Source organism: Lacerta agilis, chromosome 11, assembly GCF_009819535.1.
Source record: "Lacerta agilis isolate rLacAgi1 chromosome 11, rLacAgi1.pri, whole genome shotgun sequence".
In the NCBI taxonomy this organism is placed as follows: Eukaryota; Metazoa; Chordata; class Lepidosauria; order Squamata; family Lacertidae; genus Lacerta; species Lacerta agilis.
In genome coordinates, this window is record NC_046322.1 from 60342504 (window position 1) to 60360946 (window position 18443).

The following is an 18443-nucleotide window of genomic DNA, read 5'->3' on the forward strand; positions in this document are numbered from 1 at the left end:
CTTTCCCCCAAAGAATCCTGTAAACTGCATTTTACCTCTCACAGGGCTTATAGTTCCCAGGATTTCAGGGGGAGGCAACATGTTTTAAAGCATCGTGTGTATGCCGCCATAGTCAGGATGTTTGGCATATATTCATTTGCAGTGCTATTTTTCTAGAAAAAGAGGTGCCGGAACTCACCATGAACTCCCTCATACTCTTAGAATGGTAATGGCACCCACCTGAGAGGGGCTGGAACTGAGTTCCGGCGAGTTCCAGCTGGGAAAAGGCCCTGTTTATTTGTTCTGCAATGAAAGAAGAAAATACATCTCATTAAAAAAAATTACCTGGCCTGCTAGTACCATGAAATTATTAAAGCAGACTCATTCTTCAGATTATATACATATATGGGGGCGAGGAGCCTAGAGACGGGCCTGCTTGCCTCCTGGGGCAGCCAAGGCGGCTCTGTGGCCTCCTGAGCGACGGGCTGACCGCAATGGAGCTCATTGAAGAAGATCTTACATGCCCCATTTGTTGTAGTTTGTTTGAGGATCCCCGAGCCCTCACATAACTCACATAACTTCTGTAATAAATGTTTGGAAGGGACTTGGGAGGGAAATGCTCGGAATGTAATTTGGAGACAGTCTCTCTTCAAATGCCCAACATGTCGGAAGGAAACCACTGTGACAGGGGTTAACAACCTGCAAGTCAACTATTCCCTCAAAGGTATTGTAGAGAAATATAACAAGATTAAGGTAACCTCAAAGATTCCTGTGTGTAAAGTACACATCAGTCAGCCTCTCAACATTTTCTGCCAAACAGACACACAGTTGATATGTGGTATCTGTGCAACTCGAGGAGATCATATAAAGCAAGCGTTTTGTTCCATTGAAGATGCTTATTTCCAGGAAAAACTTGCTTTTGAAACATTGTTCCAGGGTTTTGAAACATGGCATTGTGGGGATGCACTTTCACGGCTAGACACCCTGGAAGCCAGCAAGCGCAAAGCCCTCCAGATGCTGACAAAGGACTATGACAGAGTAAAAGATTTTATTTATTTTTTTGAGAAATTGCAGTATACACTGGAACAAAAAAAGAATGAGATACTTTCAGATTTTGAGACAATGAAGCTTGCAGCCATGCAGGCATATGATCCAGAAATTAATAAACTGAACACTGTTATACGAGAACAACGAACCGCTTTTAATATTGCCGAAGCCTTTAAAGAGGTGTCTGAACCCACTGTGTTTTTGCAACAGATGCAAGAATTCCGAGAGAAAATCAAAGTGATCAAGGAAACCAAACTGCCTTGTCTTACTGTCAACATCAATTCCACAATGAAATGATTTGATACAAGCCAGTGGGAACAATTTAAGCTTGCTGATGTGGACAAACTTTCTTTACCTCAGGAAAAAAGTACTTTTAAATGGGGATTTTCTCCATTGTCCTTACATAAGTTTATTGTGATTGTTTTGCTTTCCTTCCTTATACTTGCTGCCACACAGATATTTTTTATGGACATTCTATCTAACACTCTCCAGCACTGGAAAATACTTATATCTGCACTAGCTGACCCGGCCACGCGTTGCTGTGGCTCATTTTGTGTTTCCTGGTTCTGCTGGATCTCTCAGTGGCCTTTGACACCATCGACCATAACATCCTTCTGGACCGGCTAGAGGGGTTGGGAGCTGGAGGCACTGTTATACAGTGGTTCCGCTCTTTCCTCCTGGGCCGTATTCAGAAAGTGGTGATGGGGGATGAGTGTTCAGACCCCTGGGCTCTCACTTGTGGGGTGCCTCAGGGTTCCGTCCTCTCCCCCATGCTTTTTAATATCTATGCGAAGCCGCTGGGAGAGATCATCAGGGGGTTTGGGTTGGGTGTTCATCAATATGCAGATGACACCCAGCTCTACCTCTCTTTTAAATCAGAACCAGTGAAGGCGGTGAAGGTCCTGTGTGAGTGCCTGGAGGCTGTTGGAGGATGGATGGCGGCTAACAGATTGAGGTTGAATCCTGACAAGACAGAAGTACTGTTTTTGGGGGACAGGAGGCGGGCGGGTGTGGGGGACTCCCTGGTCCTGAATGGGGTAACTGTGCCCCTGAAGGACCAGGTGCGCAGCCTGGGAGTCATTTTGGACTCGCAGCTGTCCATGGAAGCGCAGGTTAATTCTGTGTCCAGGGCGGCTGTCTACCAGCTCCATCTGGTACGCAGGCTGATACCCTACCTATCTGTGGACTGTCTTGCCAGAGTGGTGCATGCTCTGGTTATCTCCCGCTTGGACTACTGCAATGCGCTCTACGTGGGGCTACCTTTGAAGGTGACCCAGAAACTGCAATTAATCCAGAATGCGGCAGCTAGACTGGTGACTGGGAGGGGCCGCCGGGACCACATAACACCGGTCCTGAGAGATCTGCATTGGCTCCCAGTACGTTTCTGAGCACAATTCAAAGTGTTGGTGTTGACCTTTAAAGCCCTAAACGGCCTCGGTCCAGTATACCTGAAGGAGCGTCTCCATCCCCATCATTCAGCCCGGACACTGAGATCCAGTGCCGAGGGCCTTCTGTCGGTTCCCTCACTCCGAGAAGCAAAACTACAGGGAACCAGGCAGAGGGCCTTCTCGGTAGTGGCGCCCGCCCTGTGGAACGCCCTCCCATCAGAAGTCAAGGGAATAAACAACTACCTGACATTCAGAAAATACCTAAAGGCAGCCCTGTTTAGGGAAGTTTTTAAACTGTGACTTTGTATTGTATTTTGGTATTTGTTGGAGGCCGCCCAGAGTGCGTGGGGAGACCCGGCCAGATGGGCGGGGTATAAATAATAAATTATTATTATTATTATTATTATTATGAAATGGCAAAGGAAGATGTAAAAGAGAAAGCGCATGCCTCCCCACAGCTTATCCTGTTGAACTCCCGCCTGCCTCCTCTCCGTATTTCCCATTTTCGCTTGCCTCCCCACAGCTTCTCCCGTTGAACTCTTGCCTGGCACCTCTCTGTCTCCCCCCCCCCCCACTTTTGCGTTGCTGTGGGGTTGTTGTTGTTGTTGTTGTTGTTTTTGCTTTTTAAAATTCTCCTGACCCCGAGAGTATTCTGGAAGCTCCTGTTTTCATTCTTCCCTGTCCCTTTAGAGCAGGAGTCAGCAACCTTTTTCAGCCGTGGGCCGGTCCACTTTCCCTCAGACCATGTGGTAGGCCGGACTATATTTGGGGCGGGGGGGGCAGGGAATGAACTAATTCCTATGCCCCACAAATAACCCAGAGGTGCATTTTACATGCGAAGCTGCGGTGGCCATTTTAGGTTAGGGCACTAGAGCCTTAAAGAGCATTCTCCCCCACCCCGGTCCCAAAATTACCCAGTCCAAAAATCACGCACCCCAGTGACACAATCCCCTCAGAGCTGGTCTTACTCAGTGCGACCTCTCAGGCATGCCTCCTGCTCCGTGTTTTTTTTTCTCGGCACATGCTTAGCTGCGGCGGCCATTTTAGGTGAGGGCAAAGGCATTGTTGCTCTGGTCAGGTCTGATGACGTCAGCAGGTTGGAGTCTTCATTCCTTTTATAATAGGCGCGCCATTTTTTTGGCCTTTATTCTATATTTTAGGCATGACAGGTGTGTTTTTTAATTTTTATTATGCTATATCCGTCCCCCATGGTCATGTTACGCTTTGTCCTAAATTTGATGTGATTTGGTTCAGCAGTTACGGAGCAAGGTGCGGCCGGACGCGCACGCAATGGGAACATTTATATATATATAGATTTGGCACAGGTTATCTGGCAGACACAGCAGAGATGGCAGATCATGCTATCATATACTGGGAGAAGGTGACTGATTGTGCTGCCACTCTAAGTGAAAAATGTGTCAATTACACCCTTGTGGTGTTGGATAATATTGCCCAATTTATGTGCAAATACAAAATTTTGTAACTTCTACCCTTGTATAATAAGAAATGTATGTTCAAAGTGATTACTTTGGAAGCTTTTTAAAAAGTGATTAAGCTATATATATATATATATATATATATATATATATATATATATATATATATTCATACTTCTTCATGATTTCCTAATCTTTCCTTTATTGGGATAGCAGCTGTAGAGAGCCCTGGCTCTTAACCACAGTGTGTTCTTCTTGGGAGATGTAGCGTCTGGGGAAGTGAGAACAAAGAACAAGAGGCCTGGCCTGGGCTTAGTTATAGAACTCGGCAAAAGGTTTTGGTTCCTTGCACACACACACACACTGGATTTAAAAGGGAGGGGACAATTACCCCAAACTGGGTAGAGAGATCTGTCCTCCACTGACCCCTCCCACAGATATTGGGTGATTCCCTCGTCCCACTGCAGCCCATAAGGACACAGCCCCTGAATTTCATAGTATAGGTATAGAAATACTGTTGGTAAAAAAAATATGTATATTTTTATGCATAAATAAATAAATAATATTTTTTAAACTGACCATTCTTAAGATGCTGAATTTAGTAGTTATAAAAGCATCAGAGTATCGTGGCACTTTCAAGATGAACACATTGAATGCACATTGTATTCAAGTTTTAAAATAAATGATTTAGAATTGTTCACATTTCTACAGCAGTTAGGTTAGCCATTAGTAGCTTTCCCAACTTCTTGCTCTCAACAACTGCCAAAGTAGAACAAATCATGACTTTTTCACAATACTATTATAATAGGTTCCATATAGAATTTTCCTTTCTGTTTTGAAGCTTCAATACTTTTCTGCTTCTGTTAAATATTTAGTACTGCTGTGTAATGTCTCCATTTCTTGATGCATTATTGGGCCTTGGAATTCTGATTTGCATTAATGCTAGGCAGTGAACACAATACCTATAAAGCACATTCAAAGCACATTATTTCCCTCAAAGAATTCTGGGCACTGTAGTTTGCCCCTTACATAGTTATAATTCCCAGCAAGCCTTAATAAACTACAGCGTCCAGAATTCTTTGAAGGGGAAAAATGTGCTCTGAATGTATAGCCTGTAGGCAGCCAGTTGGGTTTGCCCAGAGTATCTCTGTATTTCAGATTCTTCAAGGCTGAATATAGACAGACAGACAGACAGACCTGGTGGCATTGTGTTCATTTAAGTGCCACATTTAAAATGCAGTATTAGAAATGTCTAATGAAAAACAATCTATTCTTGCATTCCAGATTACAGTGTTTCGCATGGGATCAGAAGGACACCAAGATATTGACCTGGCCATCTTGACAGCTTTGCTGAAAGGTAATAGTGTTTTCTGCACAGAAAGTCCTTGACACATTTACACACATTTCTTCGTTCATCAGTCCTGCATTGTATGATGCCTAAGTAGCAAACTTTTAGTATCCCAAGGTATGGTCTGAAGGTGCAAAAGGTTGCCCCTAAGTGGGTCTGGGACTGGTCAGTATCTGGATGGGTGCCTGCCTGAGGACTACCAGTAAGTGGGCAATGCCTTCCATGTACACTTGGTTCCATTATTGGGGAAAGATGGGATATGGGTAAAAGGTAAAGGACTGGATGTTTGACTGGATGTTTAAGTCCAGTCAAAAGCGACTATGGGGTGTGGCGCTCATCTCGCTTTCAGGCCAAGGGAGTCGCCATTTGTCCACAGATAGCTTTCCAGGTCATGTGGTCAGCAGGACTAAACCGCTTCTGGCGCAATGGAACTCTGTGACGGAAGCCAGAGCACATGGAAACGCCATTTACCTTTCTGCCACAGCCTATTTAATTGCCTATTTATCTGATTGCACTGGTGTGCTTACAAACAGCTAGGTTGGCAGGAGCTGGGGCAGAGCAATGGGTGCTCACCCCATTGCGCAGATTTGAACTTCTTCTAATCAGCAAGACCAAGAGGCTCAGTAGTTTAGACCACAGCGCCACCCGCAACAAATATTTTTACCCTGGAAAAGCAGAGACACCTCAGATCAGATTAATTTTCATTATGTTAACATCATGAGAGCATATGATTGATATTATTGTGTATCAGGAATCTGGTGGATAACAATCTGGCCAATGTGCAGCCAAATATTTTATGGCTCCAAAGCAAACACAAAGGCAGTACCAGATTCAAAGTCACATAAATCCAGAGCTAGCTTGTTCAAGAGATCCAGAATGTGAGTCAGGCCCATATGCCATGGTTAGGATTGAATTGCATTCGGTGAGAATTACAGGAACAAATGTAAGCCTTCTGTTTGGGGTTTGGATTGACAGACTGATGCTGTCAATCTGGTACCTCCTGAATGCTTGCTTCTGAACCATTGTATAATATTTACTCAAACTGCATTTTAGTGATATTATTACTGCAAAACAGATGCTCTGTTGGGCAAGAGGTAGTAAGTGAAACTCTGCAGTTTCAAGGGACCCATCAGTATATGGAAAACAGCACTCACAGCATAAGGGACCAAATAATTATCTAGCTGCATGGGATGGTGGTCTTAGTTTTCCAAAATAGAAGCAGAATCAACAAGAGAGTTTGTGCACCTTTTGGTTGTCTTTTATTACAATAGGTAATAATTATTTATTTGACATGACAGATAAAAGCAATTCAATGTTCTATGCAATATGTTTCACTCTACACATATACAGACTACAGTACTGTGTTGTTTCTGTATTTTTAAGCCAAAGGCTGTGAGTTTGGAGGAGAGGAAAGGAGAGAGAGAGTTGCTGATCATTACTTGCTGATCATTTTTCAACAAAAAACCACTCTCCCAAGCTACTTTTTCATCTGGTAGACAATTCCCCCAGGTTTTCTCTGTCGGGGGACGACGACCCCCAACTCTACTATTTTATTTATTTTATTTTTATTTCATAAACTTTATACATTGCTTCATTGAAAAAACAAACAAACTCCAGAGTACTTTACAAAAAACTAGTATTTAGCTAAAAATGACCAGAAGGGCCTTTTTCTTTCTGTTCATCCATTCTCTTCATGAACTCACAGCCCACTAAGAAATTATTTGGATTTTTTGTTAATAATAATAATAATCCTACAGAACTCCCTTCAATATGTGTTTTGAGACCCAGTGGTGCTCCATTTATAGGTCTCTTGTCATGTTAGGGTCTGGGAGAGTCCTCATCCCTGCTGAGTTACAAGAAGGGCCACCATCCTAGTGGAGGGTTGTTATTACTTGGGTCTTTTCCCCAACATGATTTGCAAGGCTGCCCAAATCCTTACAGCATCTGTCCTGTTAATATCTGGAAAGCAGCACGCTGGGTGATGCCTGTGTTTTTCCGTTGCTGCAGTCTGATCTGCTGTTGTGCTCACTGGAGCATATTGCTAAGCTTACCTGCACCGGATGCTTCCTCTGCGTTCCTCCTCACTTGTAATTGTGCCGTGAATGATGCTCAGAAGTCTTCCGTCCTGCAGCTGCTGAGCACATTTTCTCCCATCCTCTTTATGCAAGGGGCAAGGAGTGTCAACCATGAAATGATTGTATGATTGCTTTGAAACTAAAGTGCAGGACATTAGCATAGCACAGTATGTGGAACTGAGAGGTGGGCATTTTTGCATTCTGTAAAAACCAGAACAGCACAGCACAGCAAAGAGGCCTGTCCCTCTCTCCACCCCCCACACCATGGCACAGAAGCCAGAGCAAGGGGAGGTCAATCTGGAAGATCCTAACTAGTAAAATAGGCTGATGGCTCCCGGCAAGCGGCTCAGGTGGAGATGAAGAATGTGGAGGAGCTTCCCTTCTTTACAAGTGGATACTGTGCATAGTGTTGTATTGTTGAGTCTTTGATAAAAAAGCAGAAAGCATTTGCTAAAGAATCAGGATTGCAATTATACTTCTTACCTTATATCCTAAACAAAACTATATTGGACCCCACACAGCTGGACAGAACTACTTTTTATTCCTTGCTTTTGCAGGAGAGGGATTTCCTCGCCATTGTATGCCTTCAATCAAATTGGATATGCTATTTAAAAAACAAACAAAAATGAATACATTGTGGAATAAACCAGAGATTAGATTAAAATGCATCCATAGTCCTGATGCTTAATAGAAACATGAAGAAGAAGCAGCAAAGATTGTGGTTTGCTCTGTCGTAACAGGAGTATGATGCAAATCCACCCCAGAGGCACAAGGTAGAAAAAGCAGCTTTCTAGCACAGATAGACAAATGAAGGGGGTATCCTAGCAACAACACAGAAACCATGTGATGTTGATAGAGCATTTTTTGCCTTGATAAGGTTTCATTCCTCTTGAAGTCTAAAGGGAATGTAAAACAGAGAATCAAAGAGCTTCCTGCCCAACAGAATTTCCAGATGATTGACTAATTTAAATATGAAGAGGAAAATAATGATGCCCTAGTAGCACTTGTGAAATTTCTTGGCCACCACCCCTTTAACAGTTCCTTCTTGCTTCAATAAACAGTTTCTGATTGAAACCAGCTGATGGCACTTTTCTTTTACATAATATTTACTTATTTGTGTTTTGTTTCTTTTGAATATATTTTATATTGCATATAAAATATGCAATATAAAAGAATCAAGGTGGTGTTTACCACAAATCAAAACAATAAAAATAATAGCAGCATAGAAAGACTGAAAAAATACATCAGAACTAAAATACATCTCAGTTAAACCATCCATGACAGATGGTCATCCAACCTCTGCTTAAAAACCTCCAAGGAAGGAGAGTCCACACCCTCCTGAGGAGCCTGTTCCACTGTTGAACAACTCTTACTGTCAATCTTCTTTCTTGTAACTTGAAGCCACTGGTTTGACTCCTACCCTCCAGAGCAGGAGAAAACCAGCTTGCTCCCTCTTCATGTGACAGCCCTTGAGATATTAGAAGATGGCTATCATATCTCCTCTCATGCGGGGATTCTTTGCTGGAGTCTCCCGCGTGCAGGACTAGGTCAACTGCACACGGGATTCCAGTTGCCGGGGATCTGCGGCCAGCGCCTCACATGCGTTCCTGCACGGGCGCCGGCCAAGCCTGCGAACGGGACGGCCGATAATTCCGGAGCTTAAACTCACACCGCGCCGTTGTCCGCCAGGCTAAATCTGAAGGGTGCGTGAGTAGTTCGGATAAAAAGTGCCTCGTAAAAGTACCTATAAGCACTTGCGACCTCCTAAGTTGTTCCCTTAAGTAATGTACCCAAATAAGAGGTGGCCAAAACTACGGCCAGGCAAAAGCGCCAATGGACTACGAAAAATTAAATTAAGACGAAATAAAGACAAACAACCACTGTTTCTTTAGATGGCTTTGGCTGACCTGCATAGGCTATTACTTTTCTCTAAGCCTCAACTGTTCTAACACTACCTAGGCTAGCTGACTCTGAACCGCCAATTCTTCCGCAAGTTCTAGGCTAACTAAAACTAAAGCTAGCTAAAGCCTAAACCGCCAATTCTTCCGCAAGCTAACCTCTCTACCTCCTGCACGCGCTTCCAACCCAACCAACCCGTTCCCCAAAACCCCAACTATCTACATCTGAATCATCCGAACCCTAACTCTGACTGTCCGCCTAAAACGGGGAGCCGCAGCCTTTTATTGACAACCAAGAAGCAACGTCACAATCAATACCTTTACCAATCGGAACGCTGTTGCTGCCCCCCAAAAAGGCGGGAAGCAGATTAACTGATCATTAACAAGTTCAAACCTCTGGAACCAAAAAGTCTAGGCGGAGGGATCTCAGTGGCAAGACGCCTACTGAGCCCTGCTTTCGCTTTCACTTCTACACGGAAGAACATGTTAAATAGTACACATAATTGACATTAACTTAACACAAATAATCGCGGGTTCAAAGAAACCCACGGAGTGTATTCCCACACTCTCAGTCTCCTCTTTTCCATGCTAAACTGATGCACAGTGTCTTGCAGTAAAGAAAGTCCACGCAGAGTCAAAAGTCCAAAAGGAAAAGCAAAGGCAAAGGCTTGTTACAAAAACCCCAGATACACAAGGTACAAATAGAAGAGGGAGAGAGTAGCCTAGGTCATTAAGTACTTGGATGTACCGTGTGGTTTTGTTACACGCTTCAGATAATGCACAAAATTCTGCCTCACATGTAGATGTGGCAACAAAACCTTGCTTTTTGGATTTCCAACCAATTAATGAACCTCTGAACATGACCACTAGACCACTTGTTGATTTTCTGGTTGATGGACAACTGGCAAAGTCATTGTCTACAAAAACCTGTAGATCACTAGAATTAGATGCAGGTAATCTTATACACATGTTTTGCGTACCTTTTAGGTATGTAAGTATTCTCTTTACTAGTACCATTGTTAGAGGTAGATGATCGCTTTCAATATTATGGCCCACCTCAAACTCCCTAACAAACTTATATGCAAATCCCAAGATGGCAACATAATCTATCACACTGCCTCCATGCTTTGTAAAGTGGGTCTATTCCCCGGGCTGATCGCCCTCTGTCATGCCGTTTAATATTAGCAAGTCCCTCCCGCCTTACAACTTGGGCTAAACAAAGCCCTGAATAATTACATCTATGATCTTTAGACTGATGGGAAGTACCTCTGACTAAGGAAATATCTGGTTCCAGACTCTAATTATAATGAGTGTACAAATTTACATTATTGGCTCCCATATGTGCATTAAAATCTCCTGCAATGATAAACACTGCAGTAGGATATAGAGATTCCAGGGATTCTATATACCGTATTTTCCCATCTATAAGACAAGGTGAGATGCTGGGGCTCTCAGCAGCATCCCCGAGCCCTCTCCTGTCCCGGCTGGCCCCTTCCCCTTCCTCCCCATGGGAGGTGTGGCTGCTCTTCACGCTGGAAGGCGACGGGGCTGCGACGAACCTCCACTTCAGACTCTCCCCTCGTTACTAAGTGAATTTTTAATCAGGTGTTCTGGGTCAAACTACAATGCACCCCACCTGTCCCTCTAAGGTCCGCCTGTTATTTCACTTCCCTTTGATTAGTAATCTGGGAATTTCTTAGTAACGGGAGTTTTCCTGTCCAGCGGCCGTGGCCGGTGATATCCTCTGCTCAGGGCTTCAGGGGTTAAACTCTTCTTTGCCTACAGTTCGGGGTCTCTCTTTATTAGATCCCCTCACTATATCAGTTAGCTAAGCCCACTTAGCAACTCTGTGGCAATACCAGGGTTTCCGCCCACTAGCCCCTCCTGAGGGAACTCCAAGACACAAACTATTCCCCTTCAGGTTAGTTTTGTCCTTTCCCTGAGTTCCCCTCCTCAAGAGCCTATATAACTCGCTGGACGATATTTTCTTAGCTCAACAATAGGAGGTCTTTATTTCTTACAGAACATAATGGTTTCAGTAATGGTTCATAAGCTTAGTTTCATAACAGTGTAAACTCTTTCTTTCAGCAACATGTACACATCTTCAATGATCCTAACCTAACCTAAACCTAACCTGGCCCCACACCCTCCTTCTTCCAGTCACCACTCTCTCCTCCACACTAACGGCCGCTCCCTCCTTTTAAAGAGCAGAAGGTCCCGCCTCCCAAAGGGTATCTGCCACTCAAACTGGGGTGCCCATTAACTCCTAAAACACCGTGGGTTTCTGAACACCCCCTAACTTAGATCTGACTCTCTCCGTTCCCCTCAGCGGGCCAGGTGGCAGTTCCCTGACAATGTCTATATGAAAACACTGTGCTGAAAGTGCATTGCTCTACAAATGGGCAGTTCACAGGATCTGTACCAGCCACAAAGGGAGTTAAGCTAGGTTGTATCCTAGCTCCCACAGTGTTTAATTTATATATAAATGATATTGTCCAGAGTTTAACATCTCCAGAATATCACACCCCTAAATTGGCCACAAAACCCATCTCTATATGCAAATGATGCGGTACTTCTATCTCAAACAAAAGTGGGCCTAAAAAGATTGATGAGGGCATTTGCAGGATACTGCCAAAGGGAACAGCTGCCTGTGAATTACAAAAAACTAAAGCCATTGCGTTTTCAAGAAACTATAGGGCCCATAGATGGTATATAGATAATCAGTTGATGGAACAAGTTAAAGTCTTTAAATACCTCAGCCTTATTTTCCAGTCAACAGGGTCATGGGGGGCACATCAGAAATATGCAAAGCGAAAAGCTTCACAAAGTGCCAAAATTCTGACACACCTTTTCCATACAAAAGGTGGCAACCACATACCATCAGCCCTTGAAGTGTTTAAAGCTAAACTCCTAGCACAGTTATTGTATGGGGCTCAGATTTGGACAAACACTCATCTTGGATCTACAGAAGCTGTTCAATCTAAGTTCCTATGGCAATGTTCTTTCTGTTCCATCCTGTGTTCCAAATGCTTCATTGAGCTTAGAGGCTAGCCTCCCTTCTGTTGAATTACAGATTTGGCATTGGATATTTAATTATTGGCTTCGCCTAAATTTAAACCCCACCAGGCTATTACCCTTAGTATCATGAGATTGTCATGAGATCTCTAGGACTAAAATTGTCAATCAAAAGCTTTACTTTTCTGGTTTATCACCACAACAGTTATTAACACTGGACTTCAGTAAAGCAAATAATTTAATTAGACAGTGCCAATATGATATCGAGTTACAGAATAATCTGGCCACAATAAGGAAATTTTGGCCATGGTATGATTATTTTCACCTAGTCATTTTGACACTTTGGCACCCTATTTGCAAAATTTAACAATTCCAAAATACAGATGCGCTTTCACTTTTGCAAGATTGAATATGCTGCCTTCAGCTGTATTTGAGGGTCGATTTCAAAAAAATCCACAGGAAAAACAGTTATGTCCCTGTGGAGATGGCAGTAGTGAATCAGGAGCTCATGTGCTTCTGGATTGCACTCTACACAGAGTGTGTAGATGTCTCATCTAGTTAAGGTTAGAAAGCAAATACTGTATGATTTAAGTTAGTAGCATTTAACTTGTTCCAGTAAAATGTATCATTACAAACTTTAGCTACTTTAGAGAGTAGGAATAGTTAAGTTTCTTTTTTATTATTATTACACAGTAAAGCATGCAAAAGCCCACCCTGGACTCTCACCTGCGTTGTGTTTCTGTCTTCTGCTCACATCCCATGACCCCCCCCCATCTTTTTGTATAGGCGCAAATGCATCTGCTCCAGATCAACTGAGTCTAGCATTAGCCTGGAACAGAGTAGACATCGCTCGCAGCCAGATTTTTATTTATGGGCAACAGTGGCCGGTACAGTATATATACACCTCTAATATCATAATTTTCAGTTTAATGTGGGCAGGGGAAATCATTTTTAAAAGGGATTTTCTTCTTAAAGGAAATGTTGCCATCTAGTGGCTTCTGTAGTCTTTAGCATTACAGGTAAGGAATTTATTTGTTCCAAAATGTGCAGTTGGGCAATACCTTTATTAGGGCCATCTAAAATGTCACAAAATGTCAAGTAAGAACTCTTTGTCAGGCTGGATGTTACCCAGAGTAAGAAGCAGGTGGAAACAGCACAAACAAGCAACAAAGAACAAAATGTTAGCTAGAAGTTGTAGCCAGAATGTCTGTATACCTGAAGGAGCATTTCATAGAATCATAGAATCATAGAGTTGGAAGAGACCACAAGGGCCATCCAGTCCAACCCCCTGCCAAGCAGGAAACACCACCAAAGCATTCCTGACATTTCCACCCCTATCGTTCAGCCCAGACCCTGAGATCCAGCTCCAAGGGCCTTCTGGCGGTTCCCTCACTGCGAGAAGCAAAGTTACAGGGAGAGGGCCTTCTCAGTGGTGGCGCCCGCCCTGTGGAACGCCCTCCCATCAGAGGTCAAGGAAATAAACAACTATCTGACTTTTACAAGACATCTGAAGGCAGCCTTGTTTAGGGAAGTTTTTAGTGTTTGCTGTTTTATTCTGTTTTTAATCTGTTGGGTGCCGCCCAGAGTAGCTGGCGAAACCCAGCCGGATGGGCGGGTTATAAATAATAAATTATTCATTCATTCATTCCACAAGCAGTAGCAGTGGGCAGGAGGGCATCCCTCACCTGAGTTCACATCATCACTGCCGTTACCCAGGTCAGGGTGTTGCAAAGACAGTGGCAGAGCTGTCTTGGTGCATGTGCATTGTGCCAACCTCTTCTCTCCCTCCCCCCCCCCCACCTCAGAGTAAGCTGCAGCAACCCAGACAACAGGTGTGCAAGTGCTCACAACAGGTGAGCACAACAGCTCCACAGACCGCTACTGGCCATCAGTCTCAGGATGGAGATTGTGAATAGGTTGGGATTGTTTCTGCAATGTGCTACCAGTCTCAGATCACACCTATGATTCTGAGACAAAGAAGCAGTAATTGACCCCATTTTTGGAAACAAAAAGCCTATCCATTGCCCAGATCTGTCTCCAAACCCTTCTGGCTAGGCAGACAGCCAAAGAAAAGAGAAACATGGCAGTCTTTAGATTACCAAAGTTGGAAATGAATATTGAGTCTGCCTGCCATGTGCCTTTTTACTCCTGCTCTCTGCCTAATTGAGAACCTTTGGGCAGGATGCAGCTCACTTGTTGTGTGCACAAAATGAGGTCCCCTTGGGCAATGGGAGTCCCCCCCCCTCTGCCCTCCCATGCCCACAACCCGTCCATGCCCTAAATCTGCTCTGGAGGTTTGGAGTAAACCACAAAAGAGGTATAGGAGGTGCAGGAGAGAAGAGAGGGGGAAGTCTCCTGGTGTGAGGGGGCACCTCTTCCTCACTTAGCACAAATTGAAATCTACCCTGTGTGTTTTGCTTAAGGCTACAGATCATTCCATCATCATCATCATCATCATCATCATCATCACCCTCATCATTAGTAAGCTTGCTTGTTTTGTTACATATTCATATAAATCACATTGTTTTGTCTTTCATCCATTTTTTAAAAAATCATATTATTATTCCCATTCATCTTCTTTCTTTGTGACTGCTGTAATTTTATTTTCTCAGAATGTCCCATGATTGTGTTGAAAAGTCATTACATAAACATGGAATGTTTTGCTGGAATCTGCCTTTAAGATGCCAGAAGAGGTGTGAAACTGACCGTATTTCTTCTCTGTACTAAAGCTGGGCATTCACCTTGATGTCTGTATCAAACTCACCATGAAGATAGTCTGACTGGCTTATTTCCTTTTTTAGGTGGGATCTCTTGAGCAAGCCATGTTGGATGCCCTCGTGTTGGACAGAGTAGATTTTGTAAAATTGCTCATAGAGAATGGAGTAAGCATGCACCGTTTTCTCACCATCTCCAGACTAGAGGAATTGTACAATACGGTAGGCTAAACTAAACCAATTTTTTCTGTCTGTCTGTTGATTTTGCTTGTTTGCTTCAACTTCCAACAAGCTGGTGCACAGAACCTCCACCCATGGGGCTACTTTGGCCCACCAGACTGTTTTCCCCAAGCCGCACCAAGCAGCCCTATGATGTCAGGCCTCACTTTGTGTCACGATGCCTCAGATTTTTCCAAACTGAAGGTGTTTATTTCAAATTCCAAGTTTTAGTGTTGGCACCGAGTAGTAATGTGGGTCCATTTACTTCTTTTCATTTTATTTGTTGACAGGTAGCTAAAAATAGTCGTTTCATGCAGTGCTTTTGGGATATCTGTATGCAAAAAGCATCCCTCCTCCCTTTGACAAATCTTTATTTTGATCGTGACAGTATTTATATTAATCCAGAATAAAGGTGGTATGATGTAATGGCAGATAAAAGCCTATGAACTTGTACCTCCCTCTGATGAAAACCTGCAGTGTATATATAAGTGCCATCTGGCCAGTACATCTGCCCATTCAAGGGTCAGATATTTGTAAAGATGAACACTATAAAATTGCCATGCTGTTGATAGTTTAGGAAACCATACCAAACATCTGTGCCATCTGTATTTTGTTTCAAATTACTTCTTTTTGATGGGTTAAAGCTATTTGGTCCTCTGTTGTCCTTCATTTTCAGAGACACGGACCATCCAACACTTTGTATCATCTTGTCAGAGATGTCAAAAAGGTAAGAGTCCAACATGTGGACAGTAGCTTGAAGGTAATGCTGTGGCTGCTTCTATCTTGTCCTTAGAGACAGCCCCTGTTTTGCATGAGCTTTCAGTAAGAGCCTTCTCCTGTCTCCTGTCTTCAGTTGTGCAGTGTGTGTCTGTACAATGCAGTTAACTGGGCTGCTCTTTCAGTGACTTTAGATGCTTTGAGATAGATTCAAAATGTGCTGTTTTTAGCAGTAACAGTTAAGTGATTCCCTAGAAAGCAGAGAAACAAAGGAATTTGGGAGCAAAAGAGTTTCAGAAGTTTGAAAAAAATGCCTGGAGATGTTTGAAGATGGTGTGAATGGGGTCTGCTCTGTTGATAATGGCCTTTACGCTGTCATTTATGAAGTAATTGAAATTAAGGAGCCTTGGAATATCATTTGAAAAATTCTGAAAGATCATTTACATCACTTCTGTTGTTCTCAAGCATAAATCCCTTGGATGTACAGTAGTACCTGAATGGAAGCCAGAAATAACGATTTAAACTTTTCTGCTTCTCTGTTCTTTTTCTGTGAGTTGCAAGCAAGTGTTGATGCTTTTGAATTATGGTGCTGGAGGAGACTCTTGAGAGTCCCGTGGACTGCAAGAAGATCAAACCTATCCATTCTCAAAGAAATCAGCCCTGAGTGCTCACTAGAAGGACAGATCCTGAAGTTGAGGCTCCAGTACTTTGGCCACCTCATGAGAAGAGACTCCCTAGAAAAGACCCTGATGTTGGGAAAGATGGAGGGCAAGGAGAAGGGGACGACAGAGGAGGAGATGGTTGGACAGTGTTCTCGAAGCTACTAACATGAGTTTGGCCAAACTGCGAGAGGCAGTGAAGGATAGGCGAGCCTGGCGTGCTCTGGTCCATGGGGTCACGAAGAGTCGGACACGACTGAACGACTGAACAACAACAACAACAACACTGCAGAAACCAATAGCAATATCCCAGAAATAGCTTTAACAAGAAATCTTAGCACATTAGGAGTTGCCCTTTTATTTTATGTAAATTGTAAGAAAGAAATGTGTTACAATATATTGGGTGACTTACAGCACTCCCATACATGAGCAATGACATCCACTCCTCCTCTGACAATCTATCAGAGAGCTTGACATCGATTTAAATGGAATGTCATTCTGGAAAATAGCCTTTTAATGGAAAGTAATATTATTTTGACAGTCAAATGGTTCACAGTGCATGACTGAGACAGATGACTCTTCTGAAGTAGGTGTTCTGATTCTGGTGCATTTTAAAGCCTGGTAGCTAAACCATAGTCTTTTGGGATCTAAGGTATAAAGTTTAAATTGTGACATGTTGAAGTATTATGTGTGCAGAGGCATTAATTCTCTGTGTCCGCCTGATTTCACTGTATATTAAGTTTAAATATTAAGTCTGATGAGTAATTTAAATGTCTTCATATTGGTGGCATTTTGCAGTATTTGCAAATTAAATAGCCAAATATGAGGAAATGTAAGGCAGTAAATGGCAGTATGCAAGCTTCAAAAAGCTTAAGGATAGTTTAGGATTTCTGTGAACCTCCTCATTACACTGCAGTAAGGAAAGGGAGACCAAGTAAGGCAGGGCTCTGCAAGCAGCCGGTTTCCACATCAAACCAGTGTAATTTTGGGGTAGTCTGTTGCCCTTTTGCAATAGCTAATTTTAATTTATTGCACAGCTTCACAATACCATCCTGAGAAGGCACAACATTCAGATAACTAAATGAAAAGGATCCTTCAGAGGATACTGCTGTGTGGGGAGGACAAGGAAAGGCCACCTGTGCCAATGTTTGAGACTTAAACAAAACCCACTAAGCTTCATGAGTGAGTGATCCCAGACCAGCTTTGGATTCCATCTCTTGAATGCTGGGTGATGTTTCAATTAGTTTGTGGGAAAGAAGAGCTGTTTACCCTTTAGACCCCTCATCTATCTCTCTCATACGGGAATATCAGTAGCCTCTACTTATACGGGAATATCAGTAGCCTCTACTTATTAAGCAAGGGCCTAGTTTCCGCCTTCTGTGATTGTGATAAAAAGTCAACGGAATCTCTCCATCATATAATCTTTATCTGTTCCCTGCATAGTGAGGCTCGGGCAAAATTACTAAGACCAATAACTCAGAAACTTACAGGTGCACCAGCTGAGTCACACCTTGCCTTACTCCTGCAAGACAATGACTCCTATACAACCTTGCAGGTGGCAAGGTTTCTAAACTCTGTCATATCTCAAAAAAGGCACTGTGGCCAACTACACGACCACTAATACTTTTGTTTTCTGCTCCCTGGTTGCAATTTAAAACTTGTATTTGTGCTGTTTCCCTATGACTCCAGGGTCTATGGTTTGCTGTAACTTTATGTCATATATTACATATTTTATGTTTTTATGGGCTTATAGCCGCAATAAAATTTGAATTTGAATTTAAGCTGGCAAAGGATTTGATCTAAAATAACTATACTTGCCACACTATACTTTGATCAGCCAAAGGAACAAAAGGGGAAAGTAAATAGTGCCCTCTAATGTTCATATAAACATTTCCAGTTTTTAGTTTTTCGGGGACACAGTTTAGAAGGTGATGCTTGCTGCCAACAC

At 43.0% G+C, this 18443-nt stretch overlaps 1 protein-coding gene and 1 pseudogene across 1 annotated transcript in view; both read left to right on the top strand.

Moving 5' to 3' along the window:
* TRPM3 (transient receptor potential cation channel subfamily M member 3) overlaps positions 1-18443 on the top strand; it is a 138282-nt gene that overhangs the window by 53585 nt on the left and 66254 nt on the right. Inside the window, exons 7-10 of the mRNA XM_033163651.1 lie at positions 5135-5207; positions 12973-13073; positions 14988-15122; positions 15796-15846. Coding sequence (XP_033019542.1) covers positions 5135-5207; positions 12973-13073; positions 14988-15122; positions 15796-15846 — 360 coding nt within the window. The remainder of the gene's footprint in view (positions 1-5134; positions 5208-12972; positions 13074-14987; positions 15123-15795; positions 15847-18443) is intronic.
* Positions 441-3970, top strand: LOC117055245 (annotated as a pseudogene).